The 23,187-nt window shown below is 38.6% G+C and overlaps 3 protein-coding genes across 4 annotated transcripts; 2 read left to right on the forward strand and 1 right to left on the reverse strand.

The window, feature by feature from the left end:
* The first annotated feature begins 626 nt into the window (after window positions 1-626).
* On the forward strand, window positions 627-4,669 carry LOC127938391 (26S proteasome regulatory subunit 10B). Its single transcript, XM_052534975.1, has 14 exons — window positions 627-793; window positions 1,175-1,254; window positions 1,348-1,387; window positions 1,464-1,516; window positions 1,611-1,678; window positions 1,828-1,942; window positions 2,415-2,502; window positions 2,583-2,644; window positions 2,727-2,850; window positions 2,947-3,008; window positions 3,221-3,341; window positions 3,437-3,517; window positions 3,608-3,679; window positions 4,239-4,669. Exons 1-14 carry the CDS (start codon window positions 703-705, stop codon window positions 4,355-4,357), a joined length of 1,176 nt encoding a protein of 391 aa, XP_052390935.1. The 5' UTR covers window positions 627-702; the 3' UTR covers window positions 4,358-4,669.
* Window positions 3,855-7,722, reverse strand: LOC127938392 (cell growth regulator with RING finger domain protein 1-like). Of its 2 annotated transcripts, none has more exons than XM_052534976.1 (6): window positions 7,191-7,722; window positions 6,877-7,016; window positions 6,613-6,790; window positions 5,680-5,827; window positions 5,490-5,597; window positions 3,855-5,304 (listed from the first exon to the last, which is right to left on the reverse strand). In XM_052534976.1, exons 1-6 carry the CDS (start codon window positions 7,292-7,294, stop codon window positions 4,960-4,962), a joined length of 1,023 nt encoding a protein of 340 aa, XP_052390936.1. In that variant the 5' UTR covers window positions 7,295-7,722; the 3' UTR covers window positions 3,855-4,959. The 2 variants fall into 2 exon arrangements, with proteins under 2 accessions (XP_052390936.1, XP_052390937.1); XM_052534977.1 differs by having other exon boundaries at window positions 7,415-7,721.
* A 740-nt stretch (window positions 7,723-8,462) lies between these two features.
* On the forward strand, window positions 8,463-22,944 carry LOC127938390 (phospholipase DDHD1). The gene is made up of 13 exons (XM_052534973.1): window positions 8,463-9,488; window positions 11,326-11,502; window positions 11,856-11,984; window positions 12,394-12,541; window positions 12,627-12,736; window positions 12,830-12,936; window positions 14,236-14,483; window positions 17,539-17,614; window positions 17,700-17,849; window positions 18,516-18,580; window positions 18,761-18,939; window positions 19,278-19,526; window positions 20,641-22,944. The coding sequence occupies exons 1-13, from the start codon at window positions 8,756-8,758 to the stop codon at window positions 20,820-20,822; spliced, it is 2,553 nt and encodes an 850-aa protein (XP_052390933.1). The 5' UTR covers window positions 8,463-8,755; the 3' UTR covers window positions 20,823-22,944.
* Window positions 22,945-23,187: the final 243 nt, after the last annotated feature.

Genomic DNA, 23,187 nt, shown 5'->3' on the forward strand with positions numbered 1-23,187 from the left:
ACCACCAAACACTGTTTTACTTTTTTAAAAGAATGAACTTGTTTATATGTAGGCTATAATATTCATTAATTTATTAATTTATTAGTTGTGAGTTAATATACACACAAGGTGATTTGTAACACTACCGAAAAATCATGATCCTAACCTTTATATCCATACCAAAATGTTAGTCAGCCAGACAGTGATTCATTGTTTCTGAATCGTTAAATTATTGGTATTCAGAACATTGTGTGCCTGCCGAACACTTAACAAGGAAACGGTTCAAACAGGATAACCTCTTTATAAAAGCCAAAAGGAGTACACAAACCTAAAGATGTAAAAAAATAGTTTTGATTGCCAAAAAATTTGAAACTGCTTTGAAGATGACAGCACATAAACAATATTATCCTGGATACTTGGAGACACTTCTGCACAGAAATGTTCAGAAATCTTTCATCTGAGATCTGAGTCAAGTCTGAATTTTGCTATGCTGTTTATTATATATATATGTGTGTGTGTGTGTGTGCGTGTAAGTAAGTAAATAATTCAATACAATTATAAATATTATTTAGAAATACGATGTTTGCCTCTTTCTTTCCCACCAGCCACAAGGCCTCGGCGTCTCGACTCGTTCGTCCAGCAGGGGGCGGTAACGGGCGTCAGATGGTTTTGTCCACTGATCAATAAACAGCACGAAGAAGCGAAAGAACGCAGCGCAGCGGCATGAACATGGCGGACAACAGGGACAGAGGTTTACAAGATTACAGAAAGAAATTACTGGAGCATAAAGAGATTGACGGACGCCTCAAAGAGTGTGAGTGTGATGTCTTTCTATGCACGTCAGACTGTTATTGATCAGTTTGTCATCCTCTCCGACTGTTATTTGCTTTATTTCGGCGGTCTGTTCTGTAAGTCGCTTCGTCATGCAGTGCTGAAATCAATTAGCGGCTAATGATAACAGCTAAGATTACCGACAGATACCGGAGAAATTGCCGAATAAAGCTACGCACAGTATGTTTTCCACTGTTGGAGCCACATTAATGTCATGTACAATTAAACACCTTCGTTTCTTGCACAGTTATCCATGAACAAACACTCACAATGAAACTTTCTTGAGATGTTAGTAACGTTACGTGTAAATAAACACTAACGTTAAGTTATTTCGCTTCATGATGACCTGAAACCTGTGTTTCAGTGAGAGAGCAGCTGAGGGAGCTCACTAAACAGTACGAGAAGTCTGAGAATGATCTGAAAGCGCTACAGAGTGTGGGACAGGTAAGATCTCAGCCAAATATACACCTGTGTTTTATCATCTCCGCAATGAACGAGCGGATGTCTGCGTTTCTCACGGTTTCATCGTCTCTTTAGATCGTCGGTGAGGTGCTGAAACAACTGACAGAGGAGAAATGTAAGTCCAGATCACTTTTATTCTGGTTTATAGTCTAGTCTGCTTTTTGGTTGTTAAATAATTTCTTCCTTTATAGTTATTGTCAAAGCAACTAATGGCCCACGTTATGTGGTCGGATGTCGCAGACAGGTGAGCACATCGCTTGTACTTTACAATTAATCACTTTGTGTGATTAACAAATCCCTTGTCTTATCTGGCCGTGTAATGTTTTTTTTTTTTCCAGCTGGATAAAACCAAGCTTAAACCAGGCACTCGAGTGGCTCTGGACATGACGACTCTCACGATCATGAGGTGAGAACTAAGTTCAGACTCATTAAATATATATAGCTTTGCTTGTGCTCTTACCTGCCGGTCAAGATATGTTTGTGTTTCTGAAAGGGCCTTTAATATTAAACTGGCTTGTTTTAAGAGAACCCCTTTTCTTTATTTGTTTTATTAAGGTATTTGCCTCGTGAAGTGGATCCTCTAGTGTACAACATGTCTCATGAAGATCCTGGCAGCGTTTCTTATTCGGAGATCGGTGGATTGTCCGAGCAGATACGTGAGCTGAGAGAGGTCAGAAATACACTGTCAGCTGAACAAATACACTAGCGCTCAAACGTTTGGAAGGCATCTCTTATTCTCACAAAGGCTGCACTTATTTAATCCAAAACACACACATATATATGAATTGACAACATTGTGTGTGAATCTGACAGAACTGCATCGAGATGGCATCAAATCAGTTTTTCTTCCTCTGATTTAGACCACTTTCATATGTGGTTAGAAATCAAATTAATATCCACTCCAACTAGAAATGTTTGTGCATGTAAGTAAAATATCTTTATAATATGTTAGGTGGTGTTCATGAAGATCCTGACTGAAGTTCTAACTCTGCTCGGCTTGATTATGTCAATATTTTAAACAGTCATCCAATGTAAACAGACAGAGTGTGTGTTTAAAGACTGGATTTGTGCATGGCACCATGAGCTTTACTGAAGTCATTGACTTGTCTTAATGATTATGAATGATTGATTCTCTTCTGCAGGTAATTGAGCTGCCTCTGACCAATCCTGAGCTGTTCCAGAGGGTGGGCATTATTCCTCCTAAGGGCTGCCTGCTGTACGGACCTCCAGGTCATGCACCCTGTTATGCTTTGTTACTTCAGTTAAGTACAGAGATGTATGTTTTCACACAAAGTGTTGTACTTTTAAAGGCACTGGAAAGACTCTTCTTGCCCGAGCTGTGGCCAGTCAGCTGGACTGCAACTTCCTGAAGGTACGTTGATTTAGATGTTGTTAAAAGACAAGACAACTGTTATGCTATGAGGTCATAGTGTTGAATAAAACTTGTTCATCAGGTGGTGTCCAGCTCCATTGTTGACAAGTACATCGGTGAGAGTGCCAGGCTCATCCGAGAGATGTTCAACTATGCCAGAGACCATCAGCCCTGCATCATCTTCATGGATGAGATCGACGCTATTGGTAATGCTCCTCTGCTCACTGCAGTCCAAGCCATTCTTATAAGGCTGAATGGAAATGCAGTTGTTAACGGATTCAACACATACTTTGACTTTGAAGGTGGACGTCGGTTTTCTGAAGGAACCTCTGCAGACCGAGAGATCCAGAGGACTCTGATGGAGGTATGAAGGGGCTTTGTAACTAACCTTGTGAATGAAGCTGTTGAAATATATTTATTATTATTTTTAAACACTTTTTAAAAAGTTGTCAACTGCTTTTTTTTTTTTGCTAAATTGATACTTTTTACTTCTCAATCAATGCTTAATATATAGCTTTAATTTAAAGCTTGCTATATATTAATGTATTATTAATGTGATATGTTTGTGTCTGTCAGCTGTTGAATCAGATGGATGGGTTTGACACTCTGCATCGAGTCAAGATGATCATGGCCACCAACCGGCCGGACACTTTAGACCCCGCCCTGCTGCGTCCGGGCCGACTGGACAGAAAGATCCGTGAGTTTGACTTTTACTATCCTCCATCTTCACAATATTCAGTGACCGTGGTAAGACATCTCAAATTTAATTGTTTTCTTTTCCCAAATGTATAGACATTGAGTTGCCCAATGAACAGGCTCGACTGGACATCATGAAGATCCACTCGGGGCCCATCACCAAGCATGGAGATATAGGTTTAATTTTTTTACAGCTGTGACTTATCTATTTTAATTTTTTTGGAAATCCTTATTTTTCCTCTGATCATCATTTCCTTTCATCTCCAGATTATGAAGCCATCGTCAAGCTTTCAGACGGTTTCAATGGAGCTGATTTGAGGAATGTGTGCACTGAAGCTGGTAGGAAATGTTACACGCATTGCAATGTGCAAATCAAGAAACATTAAAAGAATAGTTTGCATAAAAAATGTAATCTGCTGTTGGTTTAAAGAGGATATATTTGCCCCATGCTAATATAATTAGGACTACGACTTCTGATAATCACTTAATTTCCTTTGATAATCAGATAAAATAGTACATTTTGAGCATTTTATTTTTAAAAGTTCTTCTACTTTCATGTCCAACGTTGCCCTCCATACAGTGTGTCAGTTGAAGGCTATGAAAACAACTATAGTATATGTATTGATGTAGAATAAACTTCATGTGCAAAATAATTAAAACATGAACATTCAAAACCTTGCCCATTGTAATAAAGAACAACAAAAGCAGACTAAACAGTCTCTCATCTGAACATGGTAATTATATTACATTCCTAGCTCATTGCAATAGTCCCTGCTATAGTATTTTAATGAGTTTAATGAGGGTCTAATAGCATTACGCTGACCAGCCAAACCTTGAAGCTTTGAGCCTCTAGAGTTCCTACAGTATTGTATGAGCTCTCCTCTTTATTGTCCAACAGGTATGTTTGCCATCCGTGCCGATCATGAGTACGTGACTCAGGAGGATTTCATGAAAGCTGTGAGGAAGGTGGCAGACTCCAAGAAGCTGGAGTCCAAACTTGACTACAAGCCTGTATAAAACACCGTTTTTTGTGCAAAGTATAAATTTGAGGGGTTTTCGGTCAGTAAACAGTACTGTCCATGGACACAACACTTCTTTTCAATATTTTAAAGCATTCTGAGGATCCATTGCAATTACTACTACCATCAAGTGACTTTAGCTGTTCAGTTAATGCATTGTTTAGCCCCAGTTTGAATATAAAAGATATTTACCTGTTGGCCAAGTGTAGACTTCTGTGTAGAAATCTGTGTGATCAGTTTAACTGTGTGTGCCTGGCCTGCTTTTCCCCACATCATTAAAGTCAATGATTAAAGAAATTAGATAAACTCCCATGTTGTTTCCACAATATCTCTCCTAAACTCCACAACGATTCCTTCTGAAATGTATATTTGCTAGTTAAACCAATACATTGACGAAAATAAATATTCTATTCAACTTAAAATCTCTATTTACAAATACACTCAACTTCAAAAGCCTAAAACTGACATCATTCTAGAAGTGTCCATACTCTGGGTTAAAGGTCACCTGCGTGCATCTCTTAATCTTGAAGATGATGCGTTTCCTTTTCTAGTTTAGCTTTTGCAGCAAAGGCTTGCTTTTAATACTGAGTTTACACAGGCTTAGTCTTCTGTTAAGTCCTCCTCCTCTTCTTCGTCATCACGAGCTGGTCGGTTAGCCAGAGCAAAAGATTCGAGGACAAACGCCCGGCAGATCGGACAGTGCTGGAAGTGGCACACGCAGCCGTCGCATACGCATGCATGTCTGCATGGCAACAGCACTCTGTTTATTGGTGCGTTTTGACACACCACACAATCCCTGCCTTGAGCATCAGGCCACTCCCCTTCTGCATCAGACTCCTCCCACTTCTCACCTGGCCTTTCGGGCTGTGGCTCCGCCCCTTGAGTGCTAGTTGAAGGCTCTGTGGTTCCAGACAAGTTGCAGTTGTCTGCTGACATGAAGAGAGGCTGTGGAAAAAGAATCGTTTTAAGCCCACAATCCTGCTCTACACAGCGAATGGTGTATAATTAAACACTGTCCCATTTTGCTTCAGGGACACTAGGTGTTGAAGGTTAAATGTGATTAAAATGAGCGAACAAAAACTGATCCCAGAACAGAAGAAAATGACAATGTTGAGAATACGTTTTCATACCTTCAGGTCGTACAAATTCCCATGTGCTGTGAGAAGATACTGAAACAGGATCCTCGCAGAGAGTCTGTATTTGTCATCAGGAACGTGCAACACTGTCACACTGGCCACCTAGAAAGACCACAGAATAACAGACTTGATCGGTTTCCATCAAGCAAATCTGATACAGAAAAAAAATAAATGTGCTGCTTACAATATTGTAGTTGTCTCTGGTTTCTGGATTGGCAAGTGTCAGCACAGCCACCAAGGGGTATCGATCCCGGGGAAGCAGCCCAAAATGGGTCACTCCGAGATCTGGCGGCATCTGAGTGAAGTATTCTTCTTTTTCTTCTTTATGTATACTAATGCTATGTGAAGGACAACAGGACACATTGTGTTCCATCACATTCATTTAAAATGCTTTTTTAGTCAAATTAAGGAGAGTGCAAGAGAAATAAGATTTTTTGTTTTGTCTCCTGATCATTTAGAAAACAATATCTATATACAGATATGCAATATTACATCAAATTCTACTACAAAATATGAGAACTGTTTTCTAGTTAGTTTCAAAAAAATGTTGTGTAAATTATATATATATATATATATATATATTTATATATATATAGCTAGACACACTCTACAGCTAAAATATGCAGTCTTAAGGAAATTAATAGCTTTATTCAGAAAGGATGTATTAAATTGGTCAAATGTGACAGTAAAAATTTATAATGTTAGAAAATATTTATTTTTCTAATATATTCTGATTTTCTTCAGTCTTTGCCATCACAAGTATGAATTGTTTTAAAATATATTAAAATAGAAAAAAGTTATAATATTGCACAATATTACTGTTTTTACTATATTCTTAATCAAATAAATGCAGCCTTGTTGAGACACTAAAAAAATCTAACCGACCACAAATATAAGTACATATTTTAAAAAATTAGCTTTTTCATTCGATTATGTATACAGTATATTGTATACAAATTATTTTGAAATGCAACCGACATATACGGATTTATATGTATTGTATACAGTTATATACATTAGTCATGATGACTCTCTACTTTACTTCTAATGTAAAGCCAGCTATATCTCTGAACCACTATTTTAAGAAGTCATATTTTCACAGTCCTGAGAAGGATACTTGAAGCTTTGATGGTGGTAGTAGTTTAATTCCAGAGCCTCTTGAAACTGCTCTGGTGTGCGGAGCCGGAGCCCACACTGGTGACTCTGAAGGGCCGCCTGGACAGCCTGGACCCCACAGCCCCAAAAACAGCTCAGGACGCTGTCTTCAAGACAATATGGCCGCAAACTCACACCCTCTGACCAAATCAGAAAACACATGCACTTGCTGACTACATTTGACTCATCTGAACCAGATTCAACACTGTTACTGTTAGATCCTCACCAGTAACTGTCCCAGCAGCCGCAGAGCCCATCTCCAGAGCGAAGGGGTTGGTCACCTGCACCATCTTCCTCTCATTGACAGGTATGAGAGATCCAGTCTCATCTGGACTGCGTAAAATGACCGGGACTTCAAATCCAAACCTTGACAGACCACACCAAAATTAGTTAGACACAGATTGAGGATGTAAACATCAACCTCTTGTTTTTAAGAGGGAACTAGCTATCTTAATATGCACCTTACAAGTCCAAACTTAACCCAAACCGTCTAACGCTGGACTAAAATGCTAGTTTATCCTCATAAACACATGAACTCACCAGCCCAACACAACAGCCACAGTGATAATGAAACATACTGCTATGACAGTAATGTAAAAGAGAGGAGAATACTCATACAGCAGCACTAAAAACTCCGCAGCCATGCTTATAATGTTACATTAATACAGTGCGCATAAATGCCAGTACGTGTAATATTTTATTTTTATTTTTTTAAGTGCGGTATCTTGTATCCTGTGCAATCTAGCGTTGGGCCAAGCAGGTACCTTCAAGACTCACTAACGTAAACTTCCGGTTGTGACGGACGCTACGGTGGCCCAGAGGACCAAATCCGCACATGACTCCTATACAGTCACGCATAGGGAGGAGCGTTACAGCAAGCTAGTGAAGAGAAGCCCGAGTCATTCCGAGATTCGGCTCTTTCAAACAAATCGCTTCAATGAACCGATGAAAAAATATTCTGTTTTGTTTACGTCATTTTTTACAATTAAAAATGCACCTTCGTTCAAACAAAGATACTGGACATTACACTAAAGCGGAGCAAAATGTTATTATATTATTGTATATAATGCTTTAAAAAATAGAATAACTGTACAATAGGGTGTAAAAGAAATCTAATAAATACTTTGTAAAGGTCACAAAACGAGTCTATGTCTATGTACAGCCTAAGAAAACAACACCATAAAGGAGTTTCATTCCTTTTTAATAAGCAAACTTTCATTTATGAAAATTTGGTCACGAATATAAGAAAATCAATAATTGCACCTTGCACCCTCTTATACATATTCAAGCCAAAAAGAACATTGTCCCATAAAAGTGAACAGTGAATATCTTCATTGGTAAATTTCTCTATTTCTGTATCTCTCAATTCCAAAATAGATGCCAACGTGGCATTCTACAGAAAGTAGTTTATATTATATTTATGCTTTTAAAAGCATATTAGGTTTTATGACGAACACGGCGATTAGTTGTGAGGTTGTTTACCTCTTTTCCATTAAGCTTACAAAAAAAAAAAAATCATTAAAAGTTATTTAGAATAGACTTTGCATGGCATCCTAATGCTACTCATATTATGTCAGCCAGAGCCGTTGAATATTATACGGCTCTGACGTCAGCCATATAAACAGTCATTTACATGACAGAAATAACACGTGATATTTCTAAAACAACATATTTCAGAGAAGTTTCTAGACAACGAGTTGGGATATGGATTCGAGAACCACTCGAATCGATTCAGTCGTAAGCGACTCGTTCAGACTGATTTTGTGAACCGGTTGAACCAATCCTTTGAAAAAGATCCGACTCAACAGAAAGATTCATTACGCTATTTCAGAGCAAGAGGGGCTTCACGGGGCGAAATAGGCGGCATATAATGGAAAGTGAACAGGTTGGGGTGTTCGCCCTCTAAGTAGAGGATCGTCCGATTGAATTCGACATTATTTAATGGAGTTAAAGTCCAGGGTGTGTGACTGACGCGTCCGTACAGATGCTGGCGGCTCCGGTCGCGCCGGGGGAAGGAGAGGTTTTAGCATCGTTAGATTTGTTGTTATTATAATCAGCTGACCGGGGCTGAAATCGCTCCGTTCGCTGTTTTCTAGAAAGCGGCTATGAGCGCTTGTCAGGACAAAACGTCGTTGAGTTGTTCGCAAAGCAGGGGAAGTGTCGATGAATGGGGGAGGATGGAGGATGCGTGCGCGTCCTGCTTTGTCGAACCCACGGGCGACGCGATACTCGCCGGGATGGACGCGGTGCAGTCGGGCATAGACGGACATCTGCCGCTGCCCCGAGGCCCACGAGGACTGATGCTCGGCCTGGTGGACGAGGGCTTCGCCGCCTATCACGGCCGTCTTGGTTCTGATCCGGACTCAAATTATCTCGACATCCCCGTAGACCCGAACTACACCGAAAGTGACGGGAACGTCGTCACGAAAAAGCGCAGCCGCTCCAACAGCTCGCGGCACCGCGGGGAAGTTGTCACGGAGCTCGGACCCGAGGAGGTGCGCTGGTTCTACAAAGAGGACAAGAGGACCTGGAAACCGTTTGTTGGACACGATTCTCTGAAAATCGAGTTGGCGTATCGCAAATTCTGCGAACTTAATCCGACCGAGGTCAGGCGGAGGGATGCGGGTGAAGAGGCAGAGGATTTATTCGAGTCACCGTCAGGATGCGAAGCACCGGAGGTCCGGAGACAGTCGGTACCCGAGAGCGCGGAGGCTGGAGGCTCCACGGAAGAGACGGAGCTGGATTCAGAGAGCATCAATGTGGACGCAGTGTGCGTCCGTGGAGGACTCTACGAGGTGGACATCAAAAAGAAGGACTGTTATCCTGTATACTGGAACCGTGAGTATCTGTACAATCAAAGATTATCTGGAAAACAAAAGTAGATACTTTGCAGAATGCTCATACTGCTCTTACACGTACAACAACATTATACGGTTACCTGAGGCTGTCAAGCTCCAAAAACACCAGAAGGTATACTAAAAGTAGTCTGAACATCACTGCCATTTAAAGGGATACTCCACCGCAAAATGACAATTTAATCACTTACCCCCATGACGTTCCAAACCTGTATAAAAAAAATATTTTGGATGAAAACCCAGAGGCTTGTGACTGTCCCACAGACTGCCAAATAAATTACACTGTCAAAGTATTATAAGCATCGTCAGAATGGTCGATCTGCCATCAGTGGTTCAACCGTAACTATGAAGCGATGGAAATACGTTTGTACATGAAGAAAACAAAAATAATGACTTTATTCAAAAAATCCTCTCCTGTTTCTCTCTAAATCAGCGTAGTGCCATTTTGACAAATCTGAGCTGTACGCTCTTCTGTATCAGATGCACTGTTTTCTTTCAAAACGAAGCGTGAATACACGTAAAAAACATGTCCTTGTGGCACGGCTGACACAGAAAAAAAAACAAGTATTGTCGTCGCTTCATAATGTTAACGGTTGAAGCACTGATGGCAGATGGACTATTCTGGCGATGCTTTTCATACTTTCCTGGACCTTGACACTATTATTTAATTGGTAGTCTACGGGACAGTCACACAAGCCTCCCCGTATTCATCCAAAATATCTTAAATTGTGTTCCGAAGATGAACGAAGCTTTTACAGGTTTGGAACGACATGGGGGTAAGTGATTAATGACAACATTTTCATTTTGCGGTGGAGTATCCCTTTAAATCTCAGTGAGCTCATTATACAAACTTGACCTTGAAAGTCATGAAAGTCATTGCACCTGATTTGATGGCAAGTTTGAATGTGGCTTTGAACGAATAACAACAGGCTACGTTATGGTCTGTTCTGTTCCTTACATGTATTGCACTAGTCCTTTCGGCTACTTTACTAATCAAGCATTATAGTGCAACTTCTCCTTTGGTGTTCGTAATGATGAATAATTAGGGCATATTTCTTTTTTCTTTTTTTTGATTTATGGTTGTTCAGCAATTTTTTGTGGGCGAAATCCAGTCATTTCAATAGGAATCCGCACAATCAGATATATCGCATCAAGGCGAAAGGCAAAGGACGTTTCAGTTGGTCACACTAACAGGTGACCCACAGAAAGCTGCCAGATTTTAATTGACTTCTGAGTTGTGAAATCGTTATTGATAACAGACAATGGGCCATTTTTTGTCCGCATTATTTTGCTAATTTGGCCGCACCTTAAAGGGAGAATTCACCCAAAATGTAAAATTTTGAAGTTAAGAGACATACAGCCAAGTATGATGACCCATACTCAGAATTCGTGCTCTGCATTTAACCCATCCACAGTGCACACACACACAGACACTGTGAATACACACACACTGTGAACACACACCCACAGCAGTGGGCATCATTTATGCTGCGGCGCTGGGGAGCAGTTTGGGGTTTATTGCCAGCCCGAGACTTGAACCCACAACCTTAGGGTTAGGAGTCAAACTCTCTAACCACTAGGCCACGACTTCATCTTTTTGTCATCATGTTGAACACAAAATAAGATATTTGAAGAATGTTGGTAACCAAACAGCTTTCTAGTCATGGACTTCCATAATATGGAGAAAAAATGGCCACCAGCAACTGTTTGGTTGCCAGCGTTTTTCGAAACATTTTGTGTTCATCAGAAGAAAGAAACTAATGCAGGTTTGGAACAACATGAGGGTGAGCAAATGATCGTCATTCTGCTTGCATTTACAGAACAGGACCACATCCCGGTCATGAGAGGCCAGTGGTTCACGGATGGGACCTGGCTGCCCCTGGAGGAAGAGGACAGTGACCTCATTGAACTGGAGCATCTCGCCCGTTTCCGAGGCCAGCAGATGAAAGACACCTTTGACACGGAAGTGGTGCCCATTACGGTGGACACCAAAGATGGTAATGAACCAAGCTACGAATAGGACTCAGAGTTCAGCAGCTTTATTATAGATGTCAAGCACACACACAAAAAAAGGCCGACTTAACATTGACACTTAATTCATCTGTTCAAGAGGCACGGTCATGAATGAACCACAACTCAACCCAGACATCCTGTTTGTCTCATATGACACACAACTGAACTAGAATAAACACTGCTGACATGTACACAGCAGAAGGGCTATTGACTGTCACTTGTGTTCGCAAATAGTCAAAAAGACCCTTAATTGAAATGAACTGAGCCGGTTAGGCATTACTTACCAGTCAGGTAATTTGAAACAGACCTGTTTGACTTCTGCTCTTAATTCACTCAGCCATTCACAGTCTGAAACTGAGCCGGAGCCACGTGGACTGGCACAGCGTGGATGAAGTGTACCTTTACAGCGACGCTACCACTTCAAAGATCGCACGGACTGTTACTCAGAAACTGGGATTCTCCAAAGGTCTGTAACAATCTTGATTAATAAGTACACTCTCAATGGTGTTGCTCATTTAAAGACCATGTAACATGAGTGTAGTGCTTTATCTTAAGTTTTGTATTTTCTGTTGAAACTGGAAGTTTGGGCAGGACACATTCATCATTTTTATTTTATTTTTTTTTATTTTTATAAATGGCCAATCCATGGCTGAACTCGAAATAACATGATGGCATACTACTCTTACTATTTCTGACATGTACTGATGTTAAACTAAATTATACTTAAATGTCATTTTTATTGAAACCTGTATGTCATACATGACTTAAAGTACACTACAAGACACAGTCAATACCTTTAAGCTTTTTCACTAGCAGAGTCACTGTTAAAGCCAAAGATAAAATAAAGCTAAGTTTCTTCCTTCATGACTGGTTAGCGTCCAGCAGCGGGACCCGCCTCCATCGAGGTTACGTGGAGGAGGCGGCTCTAGAGGACACGCCTCCTGAAACAACGCACATAGTCTTTGTGGTACATGGGATTGGCCAGAAGATGGATCAGGGGCGCATTATTAGAAATACAAGCATGTGAGTCCACCAATCACACCGCTGAATCTGCACAAAGCCACTCATCTAGAGCTGAAGCTAACTAATGCATTTCACGGATTGTTAGGATGCGTGATGCTGCCCGCAAGATGGAGGAGAAGCACTTTTCGGACCGAACAAATGAACACGTTGAGTTCCTTCCTGTGGAATGGCGATCTAAACTCGCCCTGGATGGAGGTAATGCCTGTGGAAAAAAAAAAAAAAAGCACATAATGGTTGAAAACTATTATCAGTGATAGATTTGATTAATGATGATGATTACTTTTTCAGACACTGTGGACTCCATTACTCCAGACAAAGTGCGAGGTCTGAGAGACATGCTGAACAGCAGTGCGATGGACATCATGTACTACACGAGCCCTTTGTACAGGGATGAGGTGACACACTTTTCTTTCATTTTCTCATTATTTTTCATTTTTCAACTTTCTACCCCTTTATAAACCAGACATGTTTCAAAATCTAGTACATAAACAACATTTTGAAAGCATCAAAGATGGTTATGCTTCCTATGCAATGGCTCTACTTAAATCATGCAGAATTATTCTGCCTTATTAAAATACCATATTATGACCAAAATCGACTGCTTATAAAAAGTTATTATGAATATAGAATACTATAAACAAATATATTTAAATGTGAACTGACTGTAATTTTTTCCCAGACACTTAATTGCATGTTCATTGCAATTAATTGAAAAACTAATATAGTTTAAATGTAAAATTAAAAGCAATTAGATGACCCATAGAGCACTTTTTTGACATCTTTATTTGTAATATTAAAATGTCTTTCAAATATGGTTAAAATGTACAGCCAAATGTACTTAAATATAATTTCTGAATCTTGTATGTCATGTAATTAAATATACGTGTATTATCACATTTTAATGATGACTTTAATGATTTACTACATGTTAAATATATGAATTTTCAATGTAATGCTGAATAACAGAGTAAAATTAAATTCCAATGCTTTACATAAATATCGGTCAACTTAGTCAACATATCAAAACAGTTTAAATTATTTAAAGCACAACGAAGGGTTAAAATGATTTAAAATGTACTTTAAAGTTTTAATTTGACATTATTACAAAATGCACTTTTTAATAGTGTTCTTAAGTGTGTTGAGAAATATAATCTTGAAAATGTTTTCTGTTTGATTACAATTATTTGGGTTATTATTTCATTAATATTATAGTATCTCAATTACATGTATTTTGTGATTTGTGGACAAGAAATGTTGGGTATAAAGTTCAGAAAGTATAAATAAAAGTATCTTATTATTAATAAAAATAGATGATTTTAACCAATACTTGTTTGTGCTATGTATTTTAGCTTAGAAGACTATTTTTAGCTTAGCAGCATTCAGTTGAAATCAGTTACTGAATTCTCAATGCATTTCACATGTTCATTCACTACATAACTCCATTGTTCCAAATCTGTCACTTACTAGGTTCCATTCAGAATGCATGCTACCTTAGAAGGCAGCTGTCTATGTAGGCCGTAGACATCATGGCAGCTGACTAGGTTTTTTAGCAGAGCTATTCTCAGTCTCTCTCATGTAAAGTTTGACTGAATGCCCCACTCGAACACTGACGCTCACTCTGTCCTACTCTTTCCTTGTGCACAAATAAAGTGTCACACTTGTTCATTTCATGCTCACTGAACTTGCATCCTCAGATCACCCGGGGATTAACCAAAGAGTTGAACCGACTCTACACGCTCTTTTGTGAGCGCAACCCAGAATTTGCAGAGAATGGAAAGGTGTCCATCGTCTCCCACTCGCTCGGCTGTGTCATCACCTTTGACATCATGACCGGGTGGGACCCTGTGCGCTTTGTTCACGAAGAGGTGCCAGATGCTATGGAGGCTCATGTTAGCAGACAAGAGCATCAGCTACTGGAAGATCTTCGAAACACCTGCTTAAGGTTTACAACTATTTATAGTTACACACTACACTCCCATTATATTAAGTGAATGTAATAATGATAAGCAGTTACATAGATCACACTCTTCCAGGATAAAAACTGAAAAATATTCCTTAGCCAGTCATAAAGAAATATACATTTGAATTAAATTATTATTATTTTTTATTAAATCGATTTCCAGGGACATTTTTTACTCTTTGTAAGGGCATTTTTAAACTTATTAAATGTATGCATTATATTCATTTGATGCAAATTTGTATCTTTATTCAATAAATGCTATTACCAATCAAATGAAATCAGTAACACACAAAATGCACTGCAGAAGGGGCACAGAAGCTGCATTTCAAGTGGCATTTAGATATTTTTCTGTTTAATGCAGCTCAGAGATGCCATGAATGCATCGACACTGCAGTTACAGTTGCATAAATAATTTATTAAATATAAAACACTCAATATAGTGCTATAAAAGGATATTTTAATTCTGAAACCGAACCACCATAGGATGCCATAAAGTCACTGTCTCTTTAATGAGTTAGTTATTGATTCGCTTATTCAGCCGATTCTTTCAAAACATTCGGGAATAAAGCACATGACTTGCTGAGTTCAGAACCGCATACTAGTATACTACTCTTGCATGTTGTACCATAGAAAGATATAATAAATAGTAAAAGTAGTAAAGTATGAAGTTTCGAATTTAACAACTGTCTTTATGAATGTCTTATTGAATCACTTACGCAATTTGTTCAGAAATGCGGAATCATTCGGGAATGAAACACCACCATGTTGATTGGAGATGCAATGATTGGCCCAAATAAAAAATATAAAAGGTCCATACTGACAATATTGTGTCTAAGTCACTTAAAGGGATAGTTCACCCAAACATTACAATTCTGTCATTAACTACTCACTCTCATGTCGTTCAAAACATGTAAGACCTTCATTGATCTTCGGAACACAAATTAAGATATTGTTGAAGAAATCTGAGAGCTTTCTGACCCTTCCATAGACAGCAACAGAACTGAAACATTCAAGGCCAAGGTAGTAAGGACATCATTAAAATAGTCCATGTGACATCAGTGGTTCAACCGTAATTTTATGATGCTACAAGAATACTTTTTGTGAGTAAAGATGACAAATATAACCAAACTATTTCTGCTCTTCCTCGCAGTCTTCGATGCTCATGCATGAGAGTACCACAATGCATGTGTGTGATGCTGCTGACACAGGAACCGCCGTTCTGACCTATAACCTACATGAGCTGCCTATTGTTTACGAGCAGAGGAATGCACACACATATGTTGTGGTACTCTCATGAACGGCGGCGGAGACTGACGTGGAAGAGAAGATCTCAAAAGGAAAACAAATGAGCGTCTGGCTCAAGCCGGCATCTGTAAACAGACATTGCAGACATTTCAGAACCAGACTGTCCGACATGAAACCGGACACATGGCCACCTTAACTGTAGCAACTGCATAGCAACATACTAACAACCACTCAGATTCATCTAGTAATCGTATAGCAACACGCTGACATCCATAAGACACAACTTCTCAGAACAGTCCAGCAATTGCAGAACAACATGCTAACAATAACCACTCAAAACTAGCAACATGTTAACAATCACCTAGAACACGCTAGCAAGACACTAACAACCACTCAGAAAAATGTAGCAACACACTAACATCCACACACTAGCTAGACACTAACAACCTCAAAGAACAATGTAACGACACACTAACATCCACACACTAGCAAGACACTAACAACCACTCAGAAAAATGTAGCAACACGCTAACATCCACACACTAGCTAGACACTAACAACCACTCAGAACAATGTAGCAACACGCTAACATCCACACACTAGCTAGACACTAACAACCTCAAAGAACAATGTAACGACACACTAACATCCACACACTAGCAAGACACTAACAACCACTCAGAAAAATGTAGCAACACGCTAACATCCACACACTAGCTAGACACTAACAACCTCTCAGAACAATGTAACGACACACTAACATCCACACACTAGCAAGACACTAACAACCACTCAGAACAATGTAGCAACACGCTAACATCCACACACTAGCTAGACACTAACAACCTCAAAGAACAATGTAGCAACACGCTAACATCCACACACTAGCAAGACACTAACAACCTCTCAGAACAGTGTAACAACACGCTAACATCCACACACTAGTTAAACAATAACAACCTCTCAGAACAGTGTAACAACACGCTAACATCCACACACTAGTTAAACAATAACAACCTCTCAGAACAGTGTAGCAACACGCTAACATCCACACACTAGCAAAAGACACTAACAACCACTCAGAACAATGTAGCAACAAGCTAACATCCACGCACTAGCAAGACACTAACAACCACTCAGAACAGTGTAGCAACACGCTAACATCCACACACTAGGAAGACACTAACAACCACTCAGAACAGTGTAGCAACACGCTAACATCCACTCACTAGCAAGACACTAACAACCACTCAGAACAGTCCAGCAATCGCAGAGTGACATGCTAACAATAACATTTTAACATTCAGAACACTAGAAACTGCATAACAGCATGCTAACAACACTCAAACAACACACTAACACCACCAGCAACATGCTAACATCCACTCAGAGCTAGAACGTTAGAAACCAAACAGAAACTTGTTAACAGCCATTCAGAACATCTGAGCAGCTGAATAACAATGCACAGGCAAGCATCCAACTCCCCAGAATTGTGGTCATCAGTTTTACGTGGCTAGCACCACTCTTGTTTTCAAAAGAAAATGTTAAAACTAGTTGTTGTTTTATTTAACTGTGATTTCTGTTGTCTGATGATACTCTTAAAAATAGGAACACAATTGTTAGTTTGTCAGCTGCTTTAGTGCCCTCTTGTTGTTTCCGGTGCATTTAAAGTCATTAATTATTTAAATGTTTTTAGTTTTGTCTGCACTCTAGTCCACAAAGACCATCCCACTGTAAATCTGGTTTGTGTGGTGTTCTTCTCCAAAAATGTAATTTAATTTTTAATTTGCAGAATGAGGGATTTGGAAGATACGCTTCGGCATTTACAAACCTCATCCTCAAGACCCTTTCCAGCTCTGAAATTCAAGGTACGTTAGTATAACTTAACCCTTCCTCTCTCCACTTGCCCTCCTGTTTGTGTTAGTCTTATTCAATGAACCGTGTGATGCGTAGGTGGAGAACTTCTTCTGCATGGGGTCTCCTCTGGCTGTGTTTTTGGCTTTGCGAGGGGTCCGTCCTGGAAACAACAGAACGCAGGACCACTTCCTCCCCAAATCCATCTGCCAGAGGCTTTTCAACATCTTTCATCCCACGGATCCCGTAGTGAGTGTGATAAGATTGCAATGTAAATATAGCCCATGATCTGATTTCTTTTGTTACTGGGCCATATATATATATATTATTATGAGCCAAATGGGAAACAAAACCTAGTCTTGCAATAAAATAATTGTATTATAAATTAAATTTAAATTAAATTAAATTTTATGCATTTAGCAGACTCTTTTATCCAAAGTAACTTACAATGCATTCAGGCTATCAATTTTTACCTATCATGTGTTCCTGGGGAATTGAACCCCCAACCTTGCGCTTGATAGTGCAATGCCCTATTAATTGAGCTACAGGAACACTTTTGAACACTTTTTTATTATTTTTTTTATAAATGAATTACAGCATTAAAATACATGTAATCAAGTTTATAATTAGCTCTAATCTGTTGGTCCCTAAAATCTAAATAATTCAAATGCTCCCAAAGGATCCCAAAAAAATGTTCTTCCATTGTCCCACCCTTATTTCAGTCTATTTACGTCAAAATGTCACATTTAATTTAATGTGTTGCTTATTATTTCTTTGCAATTAATTGTGAAATTTACTTTTTTTTTTTTCAGTATAGTCCAGTACGGTTAGTATTGTAATCAAAGATAGAATATCCGAATATCAATCAGGAAACATAAATGACAATCTAAATAAAGACAAATGGCTTCCTTTTAGGCATACAGGTTGGAGCCTCTCATCCTGAAGCATTATAGCAATATATCACCTGTCCAAATTCACTGGTGAGTACAATAATGCCTTTGCTCAATAAATTGAAAAATGAAATCCAATAGTTAAATACATTTTTATTATTATTATTATATGCAAAGCAAAATATTGTAAGCAAATAAATGTCTGTTTCTATAACGTATAATGCATATATTTTTTTACATTCATGTAACCATTGCTTTTTTTTTTTTTAGGTACAACACCAACAGCCCCACACCGTATGACCAGATCCGTCCCACTCTACTGAATCCGTCAAAGGAAAGTGCTTCTGTGTCCGATACGGAGAGCCTCCCGAGCCCCTGCACCTCCCCTCCGCAGCCCCGCAGACACTACGGCGAGTCTTTCACCAGCCTGGGCAAGGCCAGCATAATGGGTGAGATGGAGAGGGGGTTCATTAAAGCCGTCTGGATAATAAAACACTCGGAGGGCGAGCAGGATGTAGAGTGAGCGGTGGAGTAGGATTACACTTCCCAAATACTGACATAATGGCAGCCTGCCTTCAGTAACTGCGTATCTGCAGTTTATAGCTCTTGATTTTAGTGTGCAAAGCGATAAATAGAAACAGCTTAGCAAAGCATTGGATCAATTGAAAGCAATTAGGAAGTGCCACAGAAACAACTGGAGATTTGGAAAAGCCCTTAGCAATAATACATGTTATAGGCCACAATCCTAGTTTCTAACAGTAACCGAACATACTTGTTTTTTCCACAGGAGCAGCAAGTATAGGTAAAGGCATTGGCGGTATCCTGTTCTCCAGGTTTTCCCGCTCTAGTGGACAGGTGGGTGGTGTGGAGGAGGAGCCATCAGACTCTGAAGGCGGGGCTTGTGAGAAAGGGGAAGAGTGTCGGCCTTTGGAGTTAGACGATATACTGGAGGAGAAGACCGAGGAGAAAACTGAGGAGAAGACAGGAGACACCAGCATGTCACAATCAGCCTCTACCATTATGGATAACTCGTCCTGTAAGCGTCATCTGCACACAGCAGTCATAGTTCACCCTGTCATTTTCTCAGTCCTTAGAACAGTATTTTGGTTTAGGAAACCTGTTTGGAAACAGTAAGTTTTTTTACTTTTTTCATTTGGTTTTGCTAAATATTTCTAGAAACATTTTTTGTTTTTTTTTATAACTTTATCCTTCATTATAATGGAAACCTGTTTTCACATCTGAGTAGAAAATAAAAGGGTAATTGTAAGATAACATAAAGTTGAATCGCAAGATATAAAATATCATTGTAAGATGCAAAATCGTAAGTTTAAAGTCGCATTTTAGACATATGGAAATGTCCTAAGATATTTTTTTTGAAGATGTAAAGTCAGAATTCCAAGAAACAAATTCGAGAAAATTATTGATTTAGATTAAATAAATTAGAGAAAACAAAGTTGCAATTTCTAGATATGCAGAAACAGTTTAAGATATAATTTAGCAATTATGAAAAAGAGTCACAATCGTGAGATATACAATTATGTTGTGGGTATAAATTCATAATTATCAGAAACAATATAAAGTCACAGTCTGGGGGTACGGTCACATTTTAAATGAATTATTTGAACATATAAAATCTCAATTCCCAGAAATAATTTAGCAATTTAAAGAAAGAAGGCCACTATTTAAAGATAAAGAAAAACGAAGTTACAGTTGCAAAATTTTAAGTGCAAGATGTGAATTCATGTCGCAGATATAAAATTGCTCTGTCAAATATAAAGTCACAATTATCAGAAACAAAGTCACAAGTGTGAGATATAAAAGTACAAGGCATTTTAAGTTATAAATTCACAATTTGAAAATATAAAGTCTCTATAAAGTATGGGACATAAAGTCGCAACTACGAAAAGCAGTTGTGAGATATGAAGTCACATTGCAATACATATTCACAATTGGGAGTGACGAATATGTAATTTGGATTGTGTAAAGTTACTTTGTGTGGTATAAAGTCAAATTATTAGATAACACAAGAAACACAGTTTGGAGATGCATTTTTATTCTGACGGGGAAATGGCTTCAATGATTTGTGAAAATCAAACCTCCAGACCTCCAAAACCCGTGCCAATGACATTGTTCCCTTGACTGTTTTGCAGTGGAGCTTGAGAAACGCATCGACTTTGAGCTGAGGGAGGGTCTGGTGGAGAGCCGCTACTGGTCAGCGGTGACGTCACACACAGCCTATTGGTGCTCCCACGATGTGGCTCTGTTTCTGCTAACATTCATGTACAGGCCAAACGAAGCCAATGACCTGCCAGAGGACAACCCTGAATCATAACAAACACGTGAACTCTGACACAGCATCACCTTTGATCGCTCCCTTAATATAGTTTAGCAGACCTTGTTCACTGTGCATCAGAGATCCTGTCCTTGCCTTGTTTTCCCTCGATTTAGAAGCACATCCATGGAAGAGACTAACTCTCTCCACTTCATCCTCCGATTAAGCCTGTTCTTAACCTCGATGACATAGATGGTGGTTATGATCCTGCTTGTTGCAGCTTTGATGATTCCCCAAGCGGCGGTCGCCTCATATCGACTGGTGTGTATTGACAGTGTTGTGGTTGTATGACTGACAAAGATCTGCTGACTTGGAGGTTTGCCTTCAGAAGGGTTTTTTTGAGAAGTACATTAGCTGTGTTTTCTTGCCTAAAAATAATAGTTTTGAAGAATTTAACAAATGTAGCATAAATATTATAGGTTTTTTTTATTTAGATGATAAAACGATCTGTATCACTTCTGAAAGTGGCCAAATGTTGAGTAGTTAATTCGAAGAGAATAACCATTAGTAAACGTGATTCAGGCAAAAATATCAATTCTGTTATTATTTATTCAACCTTATGTTGTTCCAAATTCCTGTGATTTTTCTTACGTCAAAAGGAGATATTTTGAAGAACTGTACTAGTTTTCTTTCTCCGTGTCAATATCAGTATTATTTTAGTTTAATTCATATGCTATTAGTTTATATTAATATTTTGAATTTGTTTTTTTGTTTTCATTTTAATTTTATTTCAAGTTTTATTTAATTGTGTGTGTGTGTGTGTGTGTTTTGTTTATACAGTTTTTATTAATTTTATTTATTTCAGTTTTAGTTTATTGTAGTACGTTGTCGCCTAATAAAATGTTTACTTTTTATATTTTATTTTAGTTATTGATTATTTTAAGTAACATTTTTATTTATTGTATTTATTATTATTATTATTATTTTTAGTTTTAGTTTTTATTAACAATAATAGCCATGTTGAAAACTGAAGCTTTTAAGCTTAATAAATGACACAAAACATCAAAGTTTCATAAAAGCAACAATATTTCAAGTCCTCTGGATTTAATGTGAAGAACGGATTGAAATGTATGTCATTATTCCCTAAAAATGTTTTCATCTGCCATAGCTCTCCATTCCAGAGTCATGAGAGAAGCAGAAATGTCTGATTCACGAATGAATCTTTAACCGAGTCAGATGTTTTCTGAATGATTCGTTCATGCATTAGACTGATACTGAGCTCAACTCTCTGAATCTTTGACCTTTCAGTCTGTTCCTGGAAATATTTTCTAGCTTCAGAAGAGTTGTTACATAGTTGTATGGACCACTTTTATGATCTGTTTTGCACCTTGAAAGCCTCAGTTTCCATTTATTGTAACTGGAGAGATCGACTAGAACAGTCTTCAGAAGTTCTTCCATGAAACAGAGAAAGTTCTAATGGTTTGGAACATCAGGGAGGAGTTTTTTCTTCTTCTTCTTTTCTTTCTGATACATTTGAGGCATTAGTTTCTCCTCTGCACTCGCATGATAGACACTGAACTCCACTGCACATTTGAATGCACTCTTTGCTATGATCACCACCAGATTAGAGGTTTTGCTTTAACATGCATGAAAGACAAAGTCTGAACGTTTTCCACTGAGGCTGTTCGAAAAACTCCCTACAACTGGATCTCCTCATAGTTCTTTCCAAGTTGAAACACACAACATCTTTCACATGTTGCATTCTCTGCAGTCGGCATATCAAACATGTTACTCGTCATGTTGTTTTCTGATGGATTATAGCACTAATGAGCCATATAGTCACAAAAACATTGCCATTTTAAAAGAACTATTGTTTTTGTGTTACGTCCATGTTTTCTGTATTAATTTTGTATGATTAGTTTACAATAATTCTGACAAATGACACCCCCATGCCTTTATCGATGACAAGAGAAAAGCACTTAACATTTCTCCTTACCTCACCCTTGAATGTGCCAATAAACTGAAGAGTGAGATCTTTACCAAGCGCGTGATCCGAGGGAAATGTCTGCATTATGCGTGCATATATATCAGAACTGGACTGTTCATGTTTAGCTTCAGTGTGAACAGAGCTGTTCCTCTTTTATGAACCTCCTGTTTTTCATTAAAATTGATATTGACCCTCCGCTCTGTCTCATTCTGTTCATTGCTTTTAAATCCTGATTTTATTGGTAATATAGGGATCAACTATAAGCACATTTTGAAGTGGGCCTTAAAAACCACAGAATACAACTTTAGGTTTTTTTTTTTTTAGCTATAAATAATGAGTCATCAAATGTGGACACTAGAGCCATTGTTGGAGGAAGTGACCCAATAAACAGGTCAGCAATACAGTAACATTTTAAAATGGAAGGATAAAAGTTTCTCA

Source organism: Carassius gibelio, chromosome A20, assembly GCF_023724105.1.
Source record: "Carassius gibelio isolate Cgi1373 ecotype wild population from Czech Republic chromosome A20, carGib1.2-hapl.c, whole genome shotgun sequence".
Taxonomy (NCBI): Eukaryota; Metazoa; Chordata; class Actinopteri; order Cypriniformes; family Cyprinidae; genus Carassius; species Carassius gibelio.